We start from the raw sequence: 26,260 nt of genomic DNA on the forward strand, positions 1-26,260 counted from the left end.
GGATGGAGACACCTGGGTCTAAAACATACAATTGTCTGAAAATATTGTAGCCCTGAGCCAAGATTTATCAAACATCAAAGAAGCAAGCATCAGAAAGTAGGTATCATCTTAAGAGGACAAAAGTTTGTGACTGAACTCGGAACAGCTGAACAGCTTTCAAGTGATGACAGAATTGATCACGTTTGCTCTAACCAAGAGAACACACTTCTGGAGCTCTCTGTAGTAAATGCAAGAGCATTCTTAAGTCAAATTATGACTGAAAGACTTGTACTTTAATCCTACACTTATATCCAAAACATTGCTTTTTGCAGTTTGATAAAAGACCCAGCTCTTTTTCACTGTGCTGTCCTACTCACAGGGGGCGTAGAACATGACCAGTGCTGCAGGATGTTCCTCCAGGAAGCTGTCAAAGGACTCATCGGTCAGGTGGAAGACTGGCGAGTCCGTCTCCGACCACGGCAACTCGGGGATCTTCGGCTGTGGGGGCTGAGGGCTGAAACGGGACAAAGGAAGATGGGAAGGTCAGCAGAGGTGAGTAATATTTTAAAAAGCAGACACATTCCAGCTGGTGTGTAATCTGTACGGAAACAAGAAAAAAAAATCTGACACAGCTGTAGCCCACACTCCACCCAATATGTCACACACAAATACACACACACACACACACACACACACACACACACACACACACACACACACACACACACACACACACACATCTGGACTGAAGCAGCTCCACCTTGATGACAGAGCACAGCACTGCAGTGCCAAGAACGAGTCCACAAAGATATAAACAAGTGCACACTCCCTGCGCACATAAGTCATTTAAAAAGACACGTAATCACTCTCCTCTTTGCAATCTTTTCTCCCATCACACATTGTGGCTTAAAATAATGTCCTGAAGCCACATGAGTCTGGAAAGCTTTTAAAAACACTAGAATTGCACAGCTGGAAAGCTATGAAGTCTTCACATATCATGTAACCAGAACGTCACCAGTCTAATATACAAGGGTGATACATAAAAAGCTCAGGATATGGGTCCATCAGGGGGTGAAGCAACACTTAGACCTTATCAGATGACATCTTTGTCTGCTCAGATATAGTCACCAAGGATACTAACTCTTACTCTGTGTCCAGTTACTGCCATGTCAGTAGACTCTAGAATAACTAATGTAGGATCAGGTAGATGTCAAGAGATGCTATGATGTGCAGTGTACAAAAGCAAGAGTATCACTCGTTCTTTTGAACTTGTTTATTCAAATCAAAGGTGAATTCAACACTTTGTAAACAATACTTGACAGAGGGTTGTACATCATATTTTCAAATAATTTGTCACTGGAGTCCGTCTTTGTATGAAAAGGTCTGCTTTCAGTTGAAGTTTTGCAGTTAGATGTTCTATTGTTTTAACTTTGCCCCACTCAGCATGAATTTGCAAATAATGTCTTATTTGTAAATATCGATAGTGGTCTTTTGAAAGCAAAAGAAACTGGTTTTGTAGCTGGGCAAAAGATTTTAAATTACTTCCTTCAAATAACTGATTAATTGTGCAGAGACCACTGCTCTCCCATCTTTTAAATCCACTGTCCCACAGTGATGGCTGAAATTCAATATTACCAGCAATGGACATGGCCCTTGACAGATTAATTGTACCTTCTATTTTTTTTCTCACTAGGTCCCACATTCAATTTGAGTTTCTTCCAGAAGTTTTTACTCAGAAATTGTAAGGCTGATAAACGTACACCTTCTACCGAATTCTGTTCTATTATAACCCAGCCTACCTCCTGGTCATTGTTAATCCACTGAGTTATAGCAACTAATTGAGCAGCACAATAATAATATTTAATGTTGGGAAGAGAGACTCCACCTCTGTCCTTAGGAGAACATAACACTTTCAATCTAACTTTTGGTCTCTTATTTTGCCATATGAATTTAGTGAGCATTTTGTCTAGCTCGGTGAATGTGGACATAGGAACCCATACTAGTAAAGACTGAAATAAGTACAGGATCCTCAGTACAATGTTCACTTTGATTGTCTCAATTCTACCAAATAGCGACAGAGGTAAAACCTCCCATTTTGAAAGATCTGCTTTAATTTGTGTTGTTAGTTTATTATAATTGGATTTGTAAAGTTGCATTGGGTTTATTGCTAAGATTATCCCCAGATATCTGGAGCCATGACAGCATTGTCTAAATGAAGCTATTGTGTTTAGTTGAGTTGGCCATGTTCCAGACAACATCATTGCTTCAGACTTACTCTCATTAATTTTGAATCCTGAGATATAGCCATATTCATGTAGGCACTTCAGAAGGGCTGGAGCAGAAGATTGTAAATTTTGCAAGTACAACAGCACATCATCGGCAAATAATGCAATTTTGTGTTCCGAACCGCTCTCATCTCTGATACCCTGTATATATTGTCTCTGTCTCACTGATTCAGCTAAAGGCTCAATACTCAAGACGAACAGAACCGGGCTCAATCCATCGCCCTGTCTTGTTCCTCTGCCGGGGTTGAAGAAATCTGAACAGTATCCATTAACTCATACTCTAGATCTTGGAGTTTTATAGAACATCATTATCCAATTGACAAATTTATCTCCGAAGCCCATAGTTTTAAGTACTTGTTGCAGGTATAGCCAATCAACTCGATCCAATGCCTTTTCAGCATCTAAGCTGAGAAGCATCGATGGTTCCTTTCTTAAGATAGCAAGTGATTGCAAATTTAGAGTCTTTCTGATGTTGTTTGAGCCATGGCGGCCATTAATAAAGCCTGTTTGATCTGGCTTTACCAATTGTTTAATGTATTTTTGTACTCGTTTAGCCAGGATACTAGTTAGGATTTTTACGTCAACACATAGGAGACTTATAGGTCTGTATCCAGTACAAAGGGTTGGGTCTTTTCCTTCTTTCTTAATCACCGTTATTATAGCATCCGACCAGGAGGCAGGTGGGTCCTTGTTGTTTAAAGCGTAGTTGGAAGTTTTTGTCAGAATTGGAGTTAGTTCATTTATAAATGTCTTGTAATATTCGCCAGGGAATCCATTGATTCCAGGTGATTTGTTGTTTTTTAATTTGCCAATACTCTCTCTCACTTCAGACATTGTAATGGGCTTTACCAGATCAGCAGCCTCTTCATCAGTTAATTTTACCATGTTCAGAGGTTCTACGAATTCTTTAATCTTTTCAGTTCTATCAGGTTGGTTTTGGCTCTCATATAAAGTGTTACAGTAAACTGCAAAGGCCCCAGCTATGTCTTTAGGTTGTGTTGCTAAGTGGTTAGTTATTGGATGTTTAATTTTTGTCACTATTCGACTTGATTGTGTTTTTTGTAGTTGGAAGGCAAGTAGTCTACTTGCTTTGTTACCCATTTCGTAATATTTTCTATTAACAAATCTAAGTGCTCCTTCGGCCTTGTAAGTACGTAATTCATCTAATTTTGGCTTTGTTTCTTTTAATACACTGAGTGTTTTTTTTTATCTTGTGTTTGCTTATGTTCATTTTGTAATTTTTTAATTGTGCTCTTCAATTTCTCCTGTTTATTCATTCTTTGTTTCTTTATCCTGGAGGATACCGTTATTATCTTCCCTCGCATTACAGCTTTGCATCCATCCCAGAAAACTGAGGGGGAAATATCATCTACATCATTCAAGTTTATGTATTCAATTAACTCCTTCTGTAACTCTTGGTATATTGTATGATCAGTTAGAAGAGATACATTAAGTCTCCAATATTTGAAGCGTTCATTTAGACCCAGAGATAAGCGTAGTGTGACTGGCGCATGGTCTGAGATTGTAATGGGTTCAATTTTACTTTCCATGGCTCTAAATGAATCTTTTTTTGATATAGCACAAAAGTCTATTCTTGAATATGTTCCATGTACGTGAGACATGAATGTGAAATCCCTTTCTTTTGGGTGAAGGGAGCGCCATATGTCCACCAGGCCTAATTCCTCTATCATACCTTGCAATGCCACAATCTTTTCAAGTTTTGGTCCAACATCTTTTGGTAATTGGTCAAGAGTATCACTAGTTCAATAGTACAGTACAGTTTCTGAATGCTGCTACTCCTGTTGGCAAAAAAGTGAAAATAACTGTATTCTTTGCCTTTGGTATAGAATTTCCTGTCAGTGTAAACAGAAAAGGGCAATGATTTAGTCGGGTGAAAAGGGTGGAACAAGTGAAACTGAGGTGGGAATAAAGAAAAAAAACAGAGACAGCTGAATCAGAACATAAGAGAAACTTCTTCAAAACTTGGTAGGCGAAGTTGGGGTGATAAATGGGGGAGACGAGATAAAAAATCAGAGGTAGAAAGTGGTGCGGAAAGAGCACAATGGACTATTCTGAAAAAACCTTTCAGCACCGTTTACTTCAAAAACCCTTTTCAGCTTTTCCTCATCTGCAGCGTCTCCAGTTGGGGAAAGAAAGACTCTGACATGACAAAATGAAAATGTGATGAGCCTTGCAGGAGGCCAGTCATCCACCTTGTTTTTGTCATTTGGAACGATTCATGTGCAAGACCAATCTAAATTTAGTGGTCAACAGTCAGTCCACTGATGGGGAATTATATGGTTTCTTGTCAGACAGCGGGAGGTGAAATATAAAACTGAAATGTGCGTTTGTTAAACCCTGTTTATCACTTTCTTTTACTAAAATATGAGGTGTAATTACACTCAGGGTTATCATTCAATTTGAACTATTCTGTCAACTTGGCTACCTGATAGCAAACCAGGCAACTTCTTTTAAATTATACTGCTGGGTATTAAAATAAGTAGAGCAGTAAAAGCTTAAGACCAAGGAGGGAGTTGTTATGCCTCTGGGCGAAAAAGCTGGAATGCATCCTCCGCCTGTCTTGCTCCGCTTCCTGATAGCTGTAAAAATCTCGCTCTGTGCCCTCTGGCTGCAGCCCTTGTGGACAGTCGTGGCTTTTCTGCCAGTGAGAGAGAGGGGGTTATGGGCAGACAGAGTGAGCCAAGGTGAGAAGGAAAAAATGAGACATGAACAGAGCAGGTGTAGATTAATGACATCGTGGCAAGGTGAGGCGGGGTGAGGGGACTCAAGAAGAGGTGTGATGAAGACCACGGTAGCAGGAGAAGGTGACGCCAAACATTTAAGGTGGGAAGCATGTAGTTCAGAGGCCCAGTTCTGTCTTAATTTTTCACTTAAACTATTTTGGACACAAACATCTTGAAGCCTCCACTTTAACACATTTTGTTCCAGAATCACCCTGTGAAAAACAGTGACATGGCTAGGAGTATACTTACTTCTTCATCCAGTCTGCAATATCCTTGGCTGTGGCTCCGTAGTTCTCATAGTGGTGAAGGAACTTCCCCTTCCTAAGAATGAGAAACAAGCAAAAGAACAAGATGATCTCTAAACTGTCTGTACCCATCAGTAAAAGATAGAATTATGGCTGGGTACTGCTCACACAATTTTGAAAGCACTGCCAATATGATATCATTCATGTACAATGGAACAATGCTATTTGCAAAACTTTATACGTCTAAATAATTTTTTTGCTTTTATCAAGGACTCAAATTTTATACATAGATAACTGCCTGTCTTATTAGTCAGTAACTGATTATTTAATAACACAAAACCCAGTGGGAGATCTGACAGTTAGGAATTAAGCATCAGAGACTTTCTCGTGGTGTCGGTCTATGAGCTAGCTCATTAGCTCACCAATACGAAACTGCCAACAGTCTGAATAACCACCTCAAATCAATACATTGTTAAATGATTGAAGGCTCCACGTGGTAGTGTAACCAGATACTACGACTAATCTACTAGACAGTTTCTTCATTTTACATTCTGCCTTATTGGTTAACATTTTTCTAACTGGTCACATTTTGAACGGCATGTAATCAGTTAATGATTAATCATCAACATCTTCACCAACATTTCTCAAGCCATCCCTAAAGCTCAATACTTTTGCAATATTTAATACTGTATGTTCAGTATGTTACACTACTATCAAATAAGATTTTGAGTTAATGGAACAGTAAATTTCAACATGAAATCAGCTTACAAAATAATATATTCACATAGGTTTCTTGTTTTAAAATGAAAGAATACTGAACATCAGGACCAATCAAGCAGCAACCTCTGGGGCCAAAAAAAAAAAAAGAAACCAATGTAGAAGCGCCAAAAACTGCAGTTCCTCTAATGATCACTCGAGTCTGGCTCCAAAACCCATATCAAAATGTCCAATTTTAATTCAGAAATACATGTTTACTGTCTGCTATATAAAATACTTTTGTTTTTTAAAGCAAATTTGTGTTAAATGCTGTTATTCTAAATGTTGTTATTCTAAATGTTGATGTATACTGGCATCCTTAATTACTAATATTTGGCATTGGCCCCAAAAAATCCCATCAGTCTGAATATACATTCAACAGGGCAGGGAATTAAAGGAAGAAAAAATGTTTCTGGAGTGATTTATGGTTTCTAGATACGTGTTATTTTGCTTTGCAAATTAAATAGTTTACTTAAATCACAACATATCTGGTCAAAATATTCATAAGTAAGCTTTGTAAGCACAACTTTGAATTCTCAACAATTTTTAATTAACAATAATTTTTTTAATGTGATGCTGAGGACACATCTCTGTACTCAAAAGTGGTGAGGTTTGATATTCCTACAGTATTGACACTGCAGAAACCCAGTAATGCAGGTCATGTGTAAGGAACAAAAAGATAAATTCTTCAGCAATTCAGAACAAACCTAACATAGTCCAGTTCCTTTAAAAAACAGCTGGGTCAGACCTCTCAGAAACAACAGCTCAAAGCCAAAAGAAAATATTTTATAAATCTGGAAAAGGCTTTGACCAAAAGTTTGACAATTATTTATACCCTTTCCTCTGTCTTGTATTTTATATGTTAAGCTTAAGTGCATATAGGGAATGTGAGTGACCTGTTGTAATGCATTTGGAATGAGCTAGGAGCATTTCCCCAGCTCCACAGTCTGAAAAGATTCAAAACTTAAGCAGATTTTCCTCGTAGGAATGAGTTTATCTACTTCATTCACTGTGACTAAGTGAAGGCTGGAAAGTGGACATGGTGTCTTAGTCCAGTGCTGAAGGATCAGTGTCAGTAGTTACTGGCTGTGGGCAGTGTGATTCTGCAAACACAGAGCGTGGTGACGACCGCAGTAACAGCTCCAGAGATACAGAGTGGCCACTATTAAAGGTGATACATGATCACACACACTGGATTTGGAGCTTACTTGCATCTTAAGTGAACTGACTTCTGCAGCCGAGAGTGGCTGGTTGGAATTCAATCAGTGAGATTTATGACCAAGTCTAGATTCGCTTGCTTTATCACTGCTGCTATAAAGTACACCGAAACTTTGTAGAATCACGTTGAAAAAAATTTAAATAAATGTCATTTAGCTGACAGTCGTCTGTGTTTTTCTTAGTTAAGGACACAGCAAGGACAAAGAGGCTGAAATAGTTTCAGTTTTGCTTGTTGTTTTGATAGAAACTTGAGGTGTGCTGTATTGTTGGGTCATAAAGCTTTTTTAATCTGCAGGAATGAAAACATAAAAAGACCTTGAAAACTTGGTCCTACAGCGGGTGCAATGGCGAGACAACTCCGACAGTGTTGATGCTGATTTACCCTGCAGTGATTAGCTGCTGTTTATCAGTGAGGGGGTCATTACTGAAGCCAATGGGCTTAGATGGTCGTTAGCTAGCCTTGCGCTGACGCTAATGCACTCCCAGCTAACGGACTGGCTCCGGCTCAGCTGCACACAGTGCACAGGCATGCACATGTACTGGCACATACACAATACACACACAAACAAGAAAGAAGTGCACACGTACAGGAAGAGGGCAAGAGCGCACACACACTAACCACAGAGGCACTTAATCAGTCCCAGTCTAATTAAAAGGCCAGGCTGAAATGAGAGAGTGTTTAATGTGGAAATGGGGATTGATAAAGCGAGTGAAGGAGAAATAAGATGCAGAGCACAGTGGCAATTCAGCAGCCTAGTGGTTAGGGTGCATACCACAAAACCGTAATGCCCATGGTTTGACTCCTTGCTGCATGTTATATCCCTTTTTCTCTCTCTCATTTTTATATCTGTGTCTCCATTACTGCTACAGAACAAGAAAAACAACAACAAAAAGAAGCAGAGAACAGAGCGGAAGCTACAGAGCACAAGCACTTAACAGCACTGTAAATATGAGGACAGCGCAGAGACGCTCCAGCGTGGAGGGGGGTCTGCATTAACAAACACAATCAGTCACACTCTCAGCCTCGACTGTGTTTGTGGCTACAAGCTGGGAGTGTTTGCATGCGTGAGTTTTTATGCATATTTCGACGTTAGGGACGAACAGTAAACTGAAATTATCAGGCTTGATCATCACTTACATCCCCATCACCTCACGTCTGGACGACTGCAATGAAGTCCCACCTAGCAAAGCCATGGACAGGCTCCAGGATGTGCAGAACTCAGCTGCCACGGTTCTCACCTGCACCAAACTCTTGCAACACACCACCTCCACCCTCATCCACCTTTACTGGCTCCTGATCAGGTTCTGTATCTCAAGCAAAATCATCCTCCTCACTTAGAATCCTTCCATGTCCTTGCTCTTCAATATCTATCAAATCTTATCTATCCCTATGCTTGATTGTGAAATCACCTCCACACACAGCTTTCAGTGTTGCAACCCCCCAGCCATTTCAAAGTCTCTCCTGGCAGAAATTCACAAAGCTACTTCTACTGTGACCTGAAGAAAACTCCCTTAAAGTCCACCTGTTCACCAAGGTCTTGCTGCCTACCTGACATACACTGATAGATATTTTTTTATTCTTAAACAGGTAAAGCATCCTTGGGTGGCTTAAAATGTGCTACATAAATGCAAGCTATTACTATTATTATTATGAACAGCATTAAAATTCTTCCCGGCACTAAAAAGAAATGCAGAGGCAAAGCGCTAAATCAATGTCACATGTGGCCTTACGGTGCTTTTGAAGATGACAGACCTTTGGGAAAGTATATTAAAAGCCTTTACTTAGCCAAGCGTGTTAATAATTAAAAATACTTTTTTTTGTGCCTTAAGACAGTCTTTACATAGGCAACAACATTGTGTGCGAAAATTTACCCACTCGACGAATTTCATGAGTCTGTGGCTTTTGAACAAGCTCTAAAGTAAGGTTGTCCAGCAAAAATGCCACTAATGCCATCACATCCATCCAGATTAGATATATCAGACAATGAAAGCTGATCAAAGAAATGTTCCTGATGTTGTTACAAAAAATGGAATCAACTTTGCTATGAAAACTTTCTGTTTTGCAATCCTGTCTCCTAATACTTTGAACCCTTACGCAGTTATAAGTGCCTAATGAGCCTTCAAACTCAGATATCATCTTCTATATATAAACTAGAGTTCCTGGATCATTAGTACCTGAGGCAACACATTCTGCCAATGCAGCCTTCTTGCTTTGTTTGAACAGTGTATTTTTCTGTCAAAATCTCCAGTCCTCCATAAATCCCATACATAGTTACAACAATCTTTGAGTATGAATTGAAGTACCACTTCGGTTTTTGATTTAACCTCTGCTAACTCATATCTGTTTATCAATTCAAAGATGCATATTCAAGCTTTTTTTTTCCAAATGAAAGTATTATTTTCCTGCCTTAAAATGGATTAGATGTAAGTTTACACCATTGCTTTGCCTAGAATGCGCCGATCTATGAATATGAAGTCTCTACCTTTTGATCCAACCCCACTTCTAAACAGCTCGAGCACACCAGCCCACCAGTGACCCTGTTCAAACACTGCAAGACTACTCTGCACTGCACAATGGTGAACTGTACCCCCTAGTTGACATGACTGTCATTTGTTCTGTTTCTTTTTTGGTTACATATGATGCCTTGATGTGTCTAAATCTGTGTTTTGGAGACTGTCATTGGCACATGTGATGATTATGTGCCGTGATTTAGCATATAAAAAACTGCACTGGAATGTATTAATAACGAAAAAAAACCACTTAATTTTCACAACAGGAGATCTTGAATACCAACAAAATCAGCCAAGTCCAAATAGCTCATTTGTTTGACCAAGAATCCAAAGCCTGACGCCTCTTTTCCACAGAGCATAGATTGGTGTTCGTAATTCCACATAATGTTCAAATTACGTCTAGCGTTCAACCTAAGGAAATGCATTTCTTAATGGTAGGATGGGAACTACACTGCAGCCATGGCAGAGAGGCTAATTTCATTGTTTTTGTTTTGCTTTTTAGTGTTTATTTAATAGAATATGCACATGGAGCATTACTGCAACAAATAATGGTCCAATGATGCATGGTGAAAAATAAATGAGTAGCTTGTCATGCCAGATATAGAGCCAGTTTCATGAATTATTTTGTTACAAGACATATAACCCATTATTCACACACTCTGTAAATAATTTCATTACTTTTTGTAAATATTTCCAGTACTTTAATTACTTTTATAGCGCCTTGGATTTACCATTTGACTTGCACCACTTGCAAAACATTAAGTCAAACTCCTTCTATGTGAAAATCTACTTGACAATAAAACTGACTCTAATGGCTGGCATGTGTTAAACCAATTTCATTTTAATCTTACATTTACACAATTTGACTGTGAACATATGTCAAGAAACGGAATATTTTGTTAGCTCATTCGTTCTTTCCTGTCACACAGTGTGGTCTCTTGAAAACCCATGGCAAAAGTTTGGAGTTTTTGATGTATTCTCGAAACCACCCCTCCCAAAAAAAAACCAAAAAAACGAAAGGAGAAGCTTCACAAACACATCTGTGATCTTTGAGGGTCCCATAGGAATTAATGGCCTTTCTGTAGACTCACAAACATACATTGAGCTATGCGGAAATAAGGTATAAAGGTGTTCAGTTCATTCTTTGGTGAGAGAAAGAAAACCAGTAAATCCTCAAAACTGAGAAGCAGGAACAGAGGCATGTTAGGTATTTTGGTCTGAACGATGACTTGAATGAGAAATCAGTAATAAAGAAATAGGATCTTTTTGTATCCATCAACTAATCAGTTACCTGACTAATCATTTCAGCTCCCCTTCATTGGTAATCATATAGCACCAGCCGTTTGTTTTTCTTGTTGCCTGACAGTGGCACTTAACTGCACCAACATCCTTGACCCCCTTCTGTGAGTTAACATATTTCAAAGAGAATAGCAGATCATCCCAAAGTTTGCCGAAAAAACTTTCTCCTTTACACCAGGTAGAAGCAACTCTAAACCTTCAGGGCCACCTTAGCAAGCTGCAACTCTGCTGCCATCATGTCTGTTGGTGTTTAAGAGGCCCAGACGTCCATTTGAAGTGGCCCTACTCTGATGTTCTGAGCCTTGGAAGTGTGGGCTGAGCCTAAAGTGAGACGGATGAGAGGACTTGACTCACTCAAAGTAGCAGAAGGTTGGGTAGCCTTTGACGTTGAACTCCTGCTTGAGGCCATCAAACTCTGCTGGGTGCACATTCATCCCTGCCAGAACCTGAAAAAAAATGAAATAAAAGAGAAAATGAGACGTAGGTCATCAGGGAGTGAAGTGAAGGCAGGCAGACAAGGAAGAGAAAGGACATCAAACATCACATACAGGTTAGACACCATCAGAGGGATCCAGAAAAAAAAGATGGATGAATCCAAGTATGAAAGGACTCTGCACTGTGAAACTAGGTATCATGTCAGGTAAAACGTATGAATGTTGATTAGGGGGGCTGGATTAACTTTATGTTAGCAACTTTTCAGTTTAAATTTTGGCTTAAATAATTAAGACATTTGACTTAGTCATATTGAAATAGGCTAACATCAGATTAAAAAACAAATAAATCACAAAAAACATTTCTTATTGGCTGTGTTCGAACTTTTTTAGATTTTTTTAGAGTAGTTTTTAGAAACATTAGCATATTAACTTGCGTGCCAGCTACAACATATAAGATGTGTGCATTTACATATTCCTGAGTTTACTGACAGATATCAAATATTATTTCAACACTCTGTTATGATTTAAAACATGTGCTTAACTTGTGATACCATCAACATATTAACTGCTCTATATTCTAGTGGAAAGATGAGAACTAAAAGACATAAATTGCTTCTAATTTGTATGTATTACATTTTGTAAAGAGCATATAAGACTGAGCAATTATCGCAAAGGCAATATTCTATAAATAAAGTAATAATAATAAATACTAACAGGATCTTTCTGTAAATAACCATAGGTCATCCATAGCTAAGAGGAAGCACTGAAAAACTAAACATTCTGCAATCAAGTTCAATAAAGTAATATTAATCACAAAAAAAATCTAACTCTGGGTCAAACGTGTTGCACAAGGTATGTCCTAAATTACAACCAATTGCTAATTGCATTACTTCAAATTGCAATTTTGACGTGAAAAACAATAAACTTTTCACATCTAATCCAATGCAGAGCAACGGATTGGACTATGAGAGGACAGATAAGTAGAAAGTTTGAAATGCTGGAACATCTCTGTATGTGGAAATATGAGACAATATTGGTTTTTTCAAAAAGAAGCGATCTCCTGAGTAAGAATCAGCCCCTTGACACAGTTTATACGAGCAACCTTAACTCAGTTAGCAGTCAGAGGTTCAATACCTGCACCGTTGTTCTGTTTGTTGGCAATAAATGATGAATGTGTGAAAGCATTCCACCAATACAAAAATGTCTTTGATACAAATCCAACAACTTTCCAAGTTCCCCGAGCAAATAATTCACAACACACCACACCGTTCATGACAAAAATAGCTGGAAGAAGGTCCATGAGTCATAACAGGCTCTGTGCCTTCTCCACCTATTTTAAGACAATGTTCTTCTATAGGATCTCTGCTGTGCATTATGCGCCGACACTGGTATTGAGAGATAACACAGTAAACCTAAAAAAACGGCAATGATGTGTTTATAAAACTTGTCTCCAGCTATTGCAGCCTGATGAGACCTTTACGCCTTCCTGTGTGCATGATACTGAGGCGAGACATGTGTTATACAACTTGGCTGATAACCAATTCAGTATTCACTTCTAAGCTGCACTATTAGCCTCTTGGAATAGCAGGCACACTCCCAAGCATCTATCTTAGCTTCTCACACAAACAGAAAGCTTGAAACGCACGCCACAGTTTCCAGTTGAAAGGCTTAAACACTCACTACTCGCTTGACATTGAAACAAATTTAACTAATTATCTTTTCATTCATTTCCTATTTCTCCCTCTGGTGAATGAAGAGAAGCCTGTGTGAGCACAAAGCATTTGTTTCCCAGGCTAATAATACAGGCCTCTGGTTGCTTTTGCGGATGAGCCTCTCCAGTGCAGTTAAAAACAGACCCAGACACCACACAGCCCCCCAGGAAAATGGGAGGAAAAGGAAAGTTAGGAAGTGAACACAATTTCTGGGAAGGTTAAACTGACATTTACGCTGTGTAGATGTTGTAAACTTCAGCTGGAGCGACTTCAGCCCTTAATCGTGGCTGAAGGTACCAGATGAAACCCATACAAGTGACATATTTAATACTGTCTATGACTATATAACTGTGCAGTATTGTAAAGCAATAAAATCATTAAAACAGACTGCTAAACCAGAATTCTGAATGAACTATTGTAATTGCTGTGGTGGGTCGATGTGAACCCAAACACGGGTAAAATATAAATTAAGTCCAACAGTGAGAAGATCAGAGCTTTAAAGGCCATCTGGGTTATTATTGTACTAAATCAAAACCTACAGTGCAAAAGTTGACGAGGTGCTGTACTTGGGAGATGTTTTTACTGGAAATACAATGAAGAGAATCTTTCATTTAGACTGGATGTCTGCACTTTTGTCGATTGCCAAGCTAACTATGCAGACATTCATCGCTCACACATCTCATTTCATCTGCAAACATGAGAGACGAACAGCGGCGGATTGGAGATGGTTAATGCAATAACAAAGTGCGGGAGGTCGGTTTAGCAGACTTACATATTTTCCCTTTGTCTCCGTGGCTGCTTGCTGAAAGATGGGCTGCATTCTCTTGCAAACACCACACCCTGCAACCAAAACACAAAACAGAACCCCAGAGGTTATTACAGGGAACTCAATGGGAAGTCTGACAAGTATACAATAATCAATAGGACTGTTTCCCATCATCTTAGAGGAGAATTATTATTACTGTGTAAATAGCAGCTTGAAGCATGCTGTAAAAGATATGGCTTTCTGAAAACCACTGACCATAATAATTGAGCACAACACATGGAAAAACCCTTGTAAAGTATTTACTGTTGAGCAACAATAGCAGTGGATAATGAATTGCTCATTGACTGAACATAATTTATGTCACGGGGCTGGTAAAATGATCAGTGGGTTTATCCTTCAGTCATTCACCAGAGATTAATTGACAACAGTTTTGTTGGACAATTAAGTATTGTGACAGTCTGCTGCTTTATTCTGTTTTACACTATTGGAAATAAACATCCTTGTGTTTGGACTGCTGCTTGAACAAAACAATCAATCTGAAGATGCCACATTGAGATGTAAAAGTTGGAAAAGTGAGGAGCAATTTTCTGATATTTTAGAATTGATTACTAAAAATAATTGAGATGTTCATCTGTAAGAAGAAAGTACTCCTAAGTTGTAACATTATTTGTAATTAAAAAAACGTGTCATGTTTACTAGGTACGATGGATGTCAAAAATCTCATGACATTATTGATTTTAACTGTGCAGTGTTACCTAGTAAGCTCTATTTTATTGTTCGACACAGCATACTGTATTTTCTCTCTTCAAATGAAGCACATTATGAAGCGAGTTAATTTGATATTTTCAGCATGATAATAATGGCCACTGACAGACTGTGGAATACTGTGTACTGACTACAACATGTTCAAGCAGTCTACCAAAACAAGTACCACTTGTCTCAGTTGCTGTAATAATGAGGAGACTCGGAGACTCACAGGGAGCGTAAAACATCATGAGGACTGGCCTCTCCTCTTTCTTCAACAGCTTCCTGAAGTCCTTAAAGAGTAAGAGAGGAGATGAAGACAAAATTAAGGAGGTTTGTAATTTGTATAAACATATGTACAGTAGATAAAATGGCTCAGATAAAGTGCAAACGCTAAACATATACAAGAAAAATATCACTAATTTTGATGAAATATGGGATGTCATGAGACATACAGATACTTCAGTACCAAGTCAAAACCATATTTCTGAAACTGTGATGATACAAATGTTACAGCAGTCTACTAAACACTGGGTGCATTCCAATATCCATATTGCTCTCCAATATAATACGTAGTGAAAGGTTTCTACATGTTCTGATACATGCTACATCAAATATAGTACGCCAAAAATACCCAGATATTCTACTACATCCAGTTGAATCTTGCAGAATGCAAGCCAGCATGCTTTTAGCAGTGTCTTGTGCAAGTATGAACAAACTTGCACACAGACAGATGACAGCTCATTTTGCACTACAGACTGCAACAGTCAAAGTTTTAGGTGCATTATTATGATGAAGTAGTATGTTCCAATTTCATGTACACTGCATGAAACATTCCATACTTTATGAGAGTAGATGCAGGAAGTACTTAAAGTAAATAGAAAAAGAACGTCATTCATAATGAAGTCATGGTAATTTCTTTGAAACAGGTGGAGCAACAGGTCAGCTGCGACATGCTGGAGGAAAAAAACCACCTAAAAAGTAGTTTATGGAGATTTTTAGTGTTTCAGGTGATGATCAGACACCCAACAGCCAGATTGCAAACTGTGTCACATTTAGATTTAACAGAGGAAACCCCTAAACCTTATCTAAGCATTTCAAAGATCTGTACACAGATTTCACACAGTTTCAGCTGTTTCTTTGTATTTCTCAACATTGCATTACAATGTTTAGATCCTGCAATGTTACTATTTGTGAACTATATATCTGTGTTAGCAATGCTCCACACACAGTACTCACAAAGGCATACATTATCTTGTTTAAGCTAATGTAGCTTATAATGTGAGCTGGGTGCTGCTGATAACATTTGGCTGTTTTCTACTGGAGGAACTTGTAGGCGGTTTTAATGCAGCCTGAACCTTTCTGTGTGCTCTGCACAATGGAAATCTTCTGATTGACTCTGATCAAGAGACAACAAGCGTCATTACTTTCTGTCCTCTTGAAATCAAGTAGCAATCTTCTCTTGAATATTTCCATGGAAAATTAATCATTCAACTTTTATGTCTCCTAAATACGCACAAATTGACTTAGGGTTTTTAATCATGATTTGTTGTTGTTTTGACACACTTTGACATCACGGTCAAAGTTGACGTCACGATCAAAGCTGGAACTGAGACTGCTATTAAATTAGAAAGGCGAAAAGGGGGCAGTTCCTGTAAACGGGCTTCCAGTGGAAAGGTGCCTTTCAGTAGGCCATCAACATTACCTTTCAGCCTATTAACACAAAGCAGTGTGAGTGTTTGTGTGCAGCAATTTCTGTGGTTTTTCTAATGGTCTTTACACAACTTCAGCATGAAGAGGATGCCGAGAAATAAAGATGAAGTAGAACTACTCACATTCAGCCAACTATAGCTGAAGACACAGAAAATGTGAGAAAAATTCCAATCAAAGTTCTTACAAGGAGACTAGATGAGTGAATTTCATAACACAGTATTCTTCTTCTTCTTCTCTCAGCCTGTCCCGCCACTGCTGTCGGATAGCCTCCACATACGCTTCCACTCTTGACGATTTTGTGCCACTTGCATCCATTTACTTCCCGCCTTTTGCTCGACATCATCTCTCCATCTACGCTTTGGTCTTCCTCTCGTTCTTCTTCTGTCCCTTGGCGTCCATTCTGTTGTTTTCCTAGCCCAGTTGTTGATGTCCATTCGGGCGACATGTCCTGCCCACTGGCCTTTTGCCTTTTCCACTTTCCAGACTACATCTTCCACCTTTGTCCGAGCTCTTATATTTTCATTTCTGATCTTATCTTTTATTGTGATTCCAAGCATTTCTCTTTCATTTCAGCATTCAGCATTTCAACACAGTATTGTTAGTTTTAAATACTTGAAGGCTACATTCCACTGGTTTCGTAGTATTTGTGATTTTTTTCTCACATAATTATCACAGCTGTTATTTCATGTATCCTTCAGCAGAGCTCTGTAGTACAAATACTATGCCGTCATAAAATAAATTTATTTGTTATTTTTTGCTGCTATATTAAAATTGTTATCGAAAATTGTAGAAATTTGGTGGTCTTAATACCAACTGTCAAATTTCTGGTACGGTGACTTCCCTAGTGTGGTATGATCACATACAACAGCTTGCTCTAGTGTAGTATTACTCTGTTCAGCATACGAAGGTTTAGAGTAACAAAACACCATCTCTGCTTTTTCAGCCATTTCTTAGAGGGACTTTATTCTGTGGACAGCAGGTAGATCAGCTTCCACACAGTTTCTCTTCCTCATCAACACCCTCATGAGCTCAGCTGCTTCCAAAAACGGCACATTCAGCACAATCTTTTGTTGACACCTTCACCAAGCCCCCAGGCAAGAACGGGCAAAAACTGTCAGATCTGCAGTTCATTAAGTTAAAGGGCATTCAAAGCACAGTATGTACTGTATCTATTAGGTAGTTAGGCTGTGGGTCAACACGTTGGGGGTGATAACTGACTTGACTGGACGAAAGTTGTCTGGAAACGTCTCCAGGCTGCAAGGACGGGTCTGTGGGGTTTTTAGTCTGATGAAATATGCTGAGCAGCTCTTTGATGACCAATCCTTGATATTTTTTGCTTTTATGTGTCAGGCTTTGTGTTGCAGAGATGAACACACTGCTATGTCAGCTTCAGAAGCTAATCAAACCCTCAACAGGGAATGAGAGCAGAGATGTACCCTCGGATTGTCGCGGTCTTGTAATCACAGCAACTGTATGTCAACATTAATCTTCTGGCTTCAATTAGTAGTGCAGCAGAGGTTTCTTTATAAATCATCCAGAGCTCAAAACATTGTTTAACTACTTACTTTTTCTGTCTCTATGTGGATGACATCTTTCGCCTCAGGGTTCTCCTCCCACAGTGGGGGCCCTGATGGGTCTTTCAAAAATGCTACCATTGACTGAATGGAGGAAAAAAGAAAAAAAAAAAGAAGTCAGAGTGATGCATCGGTGACAGTCTGGCTAAACAAAGGCACACTTAAATCATGCAACGACTTGTCACTAGCACAGAATCATCCCGTGAACTACAGGATGACTGGTGATGATTTACACGAGCACTGTTGAAGTTGCTCCTAAATTTAGTTCAGGCAGTGATGTAGGCAATGCCAGATGGAAGCTCATATAGATTAGCATGTTCGTGCATCCAAGATGTGTCAAAGCTATTTCAGTACCTTTAAGTGTCTAGTAATGGGCTTGGTAAAGTTTCCGATAAATATAATGAACCATATGTCTGTGGAGGCAACAGCAGGAAATATTTCATTGTGCAGTGCTATAACAATGATGTGTGGACATGGGCGGAATATTTAATGATTTTGATGTTACTACTTTGTAATGGTATAAAGTGAGACTTTTGGCATTTTATTGTTGCGACTGCTTTTCCATCTGTCAGGGAAAAACAAACGCTGGTAAACAGAATAATAAAATCACGGCAGGGAAATACAAAAGAGTGATGGTTACCAAATTTCTTTATGACAGTTTATAAAAACATTTTTTGGGCAATTCTTAAGGCTTTATGTCACAGAGATAGCAGAGAGAGACAGGAACTGTGGGGAAGAAGATAAGGGGAATAACATGCAGCAAATGGTCCACAGCTGGGAATCAAACCAGGGACTTGCTACTCAGCGCATTTGCACCAATGTGGTATCAATCACCAAGCAAGAGATGCCGTTAGTTGTCCATACCTAAGAGGATCTTAATTAGAGCTCATTTTTACACCTAAATCACCATGAGTTTCACGGCCAAGGGCACTTTGGCAAGTGAAGTGGCCAGGAATCAAACCACCAATCCGTTAGTTAGTGGGAAACCAACTGTATCACCTTAGCAATGAACTGTAAATGCTCAGTAAAATGTAAATGGATGAAGTTAAGGACTGATTATGTCAGTTAAGTAAACTCTATGTTGAAACATTAGAACATTCCTAGCAGACTAGAGAGATCTGTGAAATCATGATGATACCTATAGATGCCACACAATCCTGGGAAAGGGGTAATGAAAATAAATGTGTTTTTTTAAGGTTAGTTTTGTTAGTCATGGAGTGACAGATGGAGCTGTGACATTAAAATGGGTCTGAAGGCTATAGAGTTATAATCAGGCTACATCTGCACTAACACATTTGTATTTTAAAGACTAATTTCTGCCAAGTGTACACTTTTACGACCTCTAATATGGAACACTGCTGACCCCGTTATAGTTGGAGACTTTTGGAATCAATGACACAGACGTACAGTTTTGCTTCTGTCTCTATGTGCTGCTCCCTGATTTGACAAGTTACTATTGCGTAACCATTTAGTTATCAAGAAATCCAGACGTCAGCCAAGATTGCCACTAGTTAATGATCGACCAATAGAGGATATAGGCCGGTACCGATGGAGATTACTGGTTATCAATAAAGACCAGTATGAGATATTTGATGTACATATACCGATGTACAAAAACTTAATATTTTAACAGCATTTGATACAGAGAAACTGTCATTCATAACTAGATTGATGCATTAATAAGGGTGACTATAACTGAATATGTAAGGTAGAAATAAGAGTGATAAAATTAGGACGCTCTGCTCTGTTTATGTGGGATCGACTGAGAATGATCATTTTGTCTTCTGCAGTTATATCTGTTGTTCTTCTCTATTTTCTTAATCTTTCACTGTTATGCCACTTTTATTGTCCACCAAGATCCATATCTTAAAGCATTATTAGTTACTGTTTTCCAGACTCTGTGATCTGTGGCTGTCTTCTGACTTAGTCACTAGCTGTTTATCTGCCATAGCCATTGTGAGAGAAGCTAATTTCTTGGTTTGTGGCAACAGCTTGAGTTTCTTCTTCAGTTTTTGCTGCTCGAGAGACATTTCTGATGCCATGGAGTGACTCAGACAGACAGAGGAGGTTGCATCAGACCCAAAGTAGCGCATCTATCAATAATCGGTCAATAAAAATATAGATACCCATAATTGGAAAATGCCCAATATTAGCCAGAGTAATCAGCCAGGGGTTAATCGATCTATCCCTATGGTTAATGCAACATGGGTAATGATTTACAGGCGTGATTTACATTGTTCTGCACGCAAGCAGCTGCTGTGCAGTTAATGAAATCTGTGGTCTGACTTATGGCAACTGCAAAAATTTTCCACAACTAAGCTACCAACCTCACATATAACTGGCATCCATATGTCCTCTGAATGTGAATGGTCAGGTAATATGGGTATTTATGACCATAGCTGTAATTTCTGAAATGGTGCTAAAATGCTTGTCTGGATATAGACTGTTTTCTTTTTGAATCTTCATTTTACAATCAAAACATATTACTGTAGATGCAGCCTCAGTCTAGGATGTCAACATTAGCTGAAGCGCTCTTCTGTCAACAATATAATTAGAGGTTGTCAAACACACATCAAACCTTAAACTTGTCAGATGTGGCTAACCTCAGTTTTTCACTATCACAAATATGTAGCAATCTTATTTTCAATTGATATGACTGACACGCTCCTCTAGTCAAAACTAGGGTTTATTTTACCTTGTTAACATGTCCAAATTCTGTTTTTTTAAAATGCTAAAAACACATCATGAGTGAAATAAGCAGTCAATGGCATTTCTGAGCATCTCCATCTTGAAAATGCAGTATACTAATGACAGTCTCAAAAACACAGATTCACATTTCTGTGGTTTAATACATAATCTAAAGAACCACTTCTCTCAACTTGTTTGGTGGGTCTTTCTGTATCATTCAAGCTGCAGGCTCATCACTACAAATGATTCACATTTTCTCAGTGTACCATTGTTTTCACACTGTTATTTGATGTGCCGTACACTGCAACCTAAGTTGTTGCTAACTTTAATTATTTATATAGAAATCTAGCTAGCATACTTTAACCTCTCTCATTAAATGACTGGTATGAATAGGAGATCAAAGATGACCTAAACACTGTATCTGACCTCTTTCAATGCAGAAACAAGATATGATTAAATTGCAATTAATGTATTAGTCAGAGAAATCCCATTTATACATTTTCTCCATAATCTTTATAAACAGAGTGAAGCAACTGTTATCTCAGTAAAAGAATAAATTAAATGAACACAGACACACTGTCCTCCACAGGAGATAATAATATTTGTTAATGACTGGTAAAATAATTAACATTATGAATATGAAGAGTCATTAGTACATACTAAACAGCAGACAACTGTGCTACACAATGCAGGCATTCAGATGAGCACTCACCTTGAAGGTAGCGGGCCTGTTGTACTCAGTGTGAAACGTCCCATCTCTGCAAGACACACCAGGCACAATGCTCACAACACTTGGAGTAAATGGTGAATAATGTACTTCTTAAACTGCAGTATAGTATTACTTTCCAAAAAGCACTGAGGTGTGGAAAAATGTCTGACAGCTCGCAGACTTTCTGGTTACTCACTTGTAATGCAGCAGCTCTGCTCCTCCACGTTTGGAGCTCGGGTCTACCTTCACTTTCTTGCAGAGTTTACGGCCCTCTGAATCTCTGAAAGATTAAAATACACAGGAGGAACAGTCAGATTTTGGAATAATCTAAAGCAAACTCAGATTCACTATATCACAAAAAATTGTATAGAGAATGGCACAATGGTCCAAACATTTTTATATAGCACCATTTAAAAAATTAGGCTTAAAATTACTTTTCAATGCGTTTTTCATTTAAACACATATGAATTGCAACAAAGATTAAATTTATCAAAATCTATAAAACAAGCATTTTATCCTTCGAATAAAACTCATCTATACAACTAGAACTAGAACCATATTCAGTTCATATTTTCTACTGCATTTGCAAACAAATCCTAATTAAACACAGACTTCAACCACAAGTGATCAATTTTAACAGGTTGCCAGTGAAACATTTCAAATTTTCTCCTAATTTTCTCCCTTTCTTCCAACAAAAAAAGCTTGTTTAAATTCTTTGTGAAACCCATCATATCTAAGCATGCTTTCAAATAAGGCGTTACTTTATGTCTTCTTTACATACAACAACACATACATCTTCCCTCCATGCTATAGATGCTCATTAAGTTCATTGTACTTCTGCCATTGTTTATTTTTTCATTGCTTGCATTTTGTATTGATTTCTCTTCACAATATGCTTTGCTAGCATGTTGTTTGCAATGGCAACTTCACTGAACTGAAATTAGGAGAAGGTGGACAGAAGATTCTGCATGAAGACATGTCGGCACTACCTTCAGATCAATCTTATCTAATAGATGGTGTTGTACAAGCGAGGCTCCTTGCTCCATTTTTTTTTTTAATAAGTGTGCATACACAAACACATAGATCTGCAGTGTGAATAGAATGCTCATATTGTACAATGTGTCAGCAAACAGATTTTCTGTTGTGTGAGGCTTATTTCTGTAATTGAAAAAAGACTAGTTAGAAAGGAAATAAATATGCATCTAGCCACCTACACATATTTCACACTTGCTACAATGGAGCGCTATCAGCAGGCATGGAGTGCTATTCCTCTTTTTCTAACAAAAACATGGAAAATATACATTAATTTAGAGAGAGATGGATGAAAGTATTTGCTGGAGAGAAGGTCCGATGTACGCCAATTCAAAGAGGTGGAATTCAATTATGTCTGCCAGACTCACAGCAAGCTGAATGCAGTCTATGTTGAGTGTAGTTTTTCAATATAATAAGAAGATAAATCTGTGTGTGTCTGTGTATGTGTTGCCCAGCAGTATTTCAGGTGATGATTGTGTGCTTAATCCCACGTTCAGCTGACTCATAATGGCAGATGGTACGAGTCAGGGCACACCAGGAGCAGATGTGACCTCAACACATATTTGGAGATGATGAGCAGTCACCTGATTCAAAACCAGTCTGCTGCTTCCAACTTTTTGAAAAATTGCCACAAGTGACAAATGCTGAAAGGCAATAATGCGACCACAAAGCCTTGCACAGGGGATCCTAAAATCTATGTCACGTCAAAGAAATCCCAAACCTGGAAAAAGTAGAGAAGGGACGATCATTCACGTGGATTGAAATCTACCTAAGAGACTTTTGTTGTGGGATGTATTACAATGTTTTAATAAAAGGTTTGTGCAAAGTAGTCAACCTCACATGCTCACAATTTTATATACAGTATGGAGGTAACAATGCAGAGGTTGTTTCTAAAGACTGTGTTAAAAAAATGCAAATGCAGTTCCTGGAAACCCAAAACCATATATGAAAAACATTTTTATTTTAACTAATCACAGCTCTGCTTGGTTTTGTCATGTCATGCCACAGGTTGTTAATTTCAAGAGCCCCATCTGTCAAAACCAATTTTTAAACCTTGTTAACATAACCATATGGTGTTTTTTTTTTTATATGCTGGAAGATATATCATGAGAAAATACACATTGAACACCTTGAATGAACCAACCTCATATTGCAGTGTACTGATGACAGTCTTAAAAACTCTGAGTCAGGTTTTTAGGGTTTCATATGTAACAAACCAAAAGACCTAATCCTGTCAACTTGCAGGTTAGAACTTTTCATATCATTATTGTTGCTTAGAATAGGTGTGTGGTTTGAACATAATATTACAACTTGCCATTGCATTACGTATATTAGTTTCACAGTGCTTGAGTTATAGGGGAGCTGGTGTGCTCTGGCTGCTGTTAGTAATGGTACATAGGTGATAAGAGAGGAGAGGAATTCATAGATGTATACATTCTTGAGAAAGCAACAGTGTAATGGGAATGGATGCTGCAATGCAACACTTTCATGATAATCAATGACAGTGGCTACATCAGACATGAAAACAACCTGTTAGAGGTGCAAAAAAAAGCCATAAAGTGTCCATATTTTGTTAAACTACTGCTATACTGCTATACATGTCTGCGTATCAAACAGGGCTTCCACTTCAAAGTCATAATAACCCCATCTGCATTTATTTGCCAGTACCAGCTGATGGTTGCTTTGTAAGTTTACAAACTCTACTGTAATCTATGTCAAATTATTACATAAAAATGGTCAAAAAGTTTAAGTTTCATAGTGCTGTGTTGGGAACTGAAAACACAATGTGAAATGAAACTTACTAAAAAGATGCATTGCGGCTAGGGATGTCCTGATCAAGCTTTTCTTTTACTTCATATCCGATCCAAGTTATTCAGTCTTTTGTATCGGTGGATACCAAATACTGTTTTCCTAGATAAGATATTTTTAAGTATTGTACATAGGCGGTAGTACCTGGTTACGCCGGCAGCTGGAGCCTTTTAATGTTTAATAGTGGAGTGACCAGAGCAAGCAACTTCTGTGTTGACAAGCAGAGAGCATTGCAGGAGTTTAGCTAGTAAGAGGGCATCAAGACGAAGTTCTTTGAGGCTTAATGACCTCCAGGTAGCGCACAAGTGTTTAATCAAGGGAATACAAATACAAGGGAAGACAAAGCTCCTTTATTCCAGCGGTAGATGAATCAGCCATATTTTGCAGGTTGTGTCAAATGCCCATGTGATCACAAATATCAGAGAATCAGGCAAAGCTTCCTGTGGAAATTAATCAATTAAAATTTACTGTAGTCAGCCCTGTTCTTGGGATCGGGCTCAGGACAGGTTCAGTGTAGCTGCAGGATTACATGTAAGCCATTTTAAGACAAGAAGGGAATATTTTCATGGAAAAAAACCTTCTAAATATGTAATTCTGACACACAGAGATGAATATATAGAGTTTTCTTCAATGATGGGAGACAGACTTTCAACTGATGATTGCAATGCTTTAAAATGTGTGCAGTGGAACTATTTTAGAGAAGATGAAGTTCCCATAGCAAATGAATACAAAATCCCCACTGGACAACTGATAATAATCCATTATGAAAAACTAAAATGGCTGGACTGGCTTCGGACAAATCAAGAGTCTATTATGTGGCATTTTACCCACTGAGATCTTGCACAAACACTTTACCTTATTGTATTTGTGCACATAGCTGTACACAGTTTAATGAAAACACGTTTTTTTCTTTTGATTTACAACGTGCTGACCTTGAAAACATTCAATCTCCTGCTTTATGAACTTTAGTTCCTATGTTTTTGTTTCTTTTTTGTGGCATTGGATTTACTTTTATGTTCTCCAACCACACACTGCTGCCAACAAAAGTACATTGAGCTTGTGTAGTAACAACAAAAGAATGCCCACCTGACTCTCAACGCTTACTTACTTATTCTCGACATAGATAAAAATTCAATGAATTTTTTCAAACTCTGCTAATACACGGTGTAGTTTTTAAGAGTTGAAAACTGAGCTGAGCTGTAGGAATAATATAACATCAGATATTGTTAAAATGGCACTTTTTAGGGGAGGAGAGTGATCGCGAGATGCTGTGAGATCGCGAGATTCAGTGAGAGTGACGTAATTCAACATGGCGGCTCCCAGCTGCTAGATGAGAAGTAAACAAATCGCCGCTATCTCGACGTATTTGTATGAAAAATAAATAAATAAATAAAACAACAACCTAACTAAATAGCCTGCTCAAGATCGGAAACGGTAGTGCTCACAGTGGAGGACCTTGAGAACTTTATTGACGACTACTTCGTCCGGTGCACGATGGAAGACGCCAACCCGAGCAAGAGGAAGAAGGCAGACTCCTCGACGGACACACAAGACTTGGAGGTCACGGATATCCAGGTAAGTGTTCTCGAGTCAATTAATAAGAAGCTCGATATCCTTAGCTTGCTTCACCAGGAGATAAAAGACCTGAAAGCAAGCCTGGAGTTCACCCACCAGCAGATCGAGGATCTGCAGAGGGACAACACCGAACTCCGGTCCACGCTGACAGCGGTCACTTCAGAGGTGTGTTACACTTAAAAAAGAAAACAAAACCCTGAGGGAGACCGTCCTGGACATCCAGTCGAGGAGCATGCGGGACAACCTGATCTTTTCTGGTATCCCTGAGTCCACACCGGATAACCCAGAGACCCTTGTTAAAAACTTCATGGTGTCGGCGCTTTAAAATCCCTGCGGAAACGGTGAAAAACATCACTTTCCACCGCGTCCACCGGCTCGGACCCCGAGGAGGAAACCGACACCGCCCCATCATTGCAAAGTTCGAGCACTTCCAGCAGAAAGTGTTCGTAAGAAGCAAAGGACGGGAG

General features: G+C 38.7%; 1 protein-coding gene across 1 annotated transcript in view; it reads right to left on the reverse strand.

The window, feature by feature from the left end:
• pdia5 (protein disulfide isomerase family A, member 5) overlaps positions 1–26,260 on the reverse strand; it is a 112,137-nt gene that overhangs the window by 37,205 nt on the left and 48,672 nt on the right. Inside the window, exons 4-11 of the mRNA XM_023277997.3 lie at positions 21,574–21,657; positions 21,381–21,426; positions 17,972–18,064; positions 14,926–14,986; positions 13,956–14,023; positions 11,392–11,483; positions 5,258–5,329; positions 357–493 (exon numbers count right to left, since the gene is read on the reverse strand). Coding sequence (XP_023133765.1) covers positions 357–493; positions 5,258–5,329; positions 11,392–11,483; positions 13,956–14,023; positions 14,926–14,986; positions 17,972–18,064; positions 21,381–21,426; positions 21,574–21,657 — 653 coding nt within the window. The remainder of the gene's footprint in view (positions 1–356; positions 494–5,257; positions 5,330–11,391; positions 11,484–13,955; positions 14,024–14,925; positions 14,987–17,971; positions 18,065–21,380; positions 21,427–21,573; positions 21,658–26,260) is intronic.

The sequence above is a fragment of the Amphiprion ocellaris genome, chromosome 11 (genome assembly GCF_022539595.1).
Source record: "Amphiprion ocellaris isolate individual 3 ecotype Okinawa chromosome 11, ASM2253959v1, whole genome shotgun sequence".
Classification (NCBI taxonomy): domain Eukaryota; kingdom Metazoa; phylum Chordata; class Actinopteri; family Pomacentridae; genus Amphiprion; species Amphiprion ocellaris.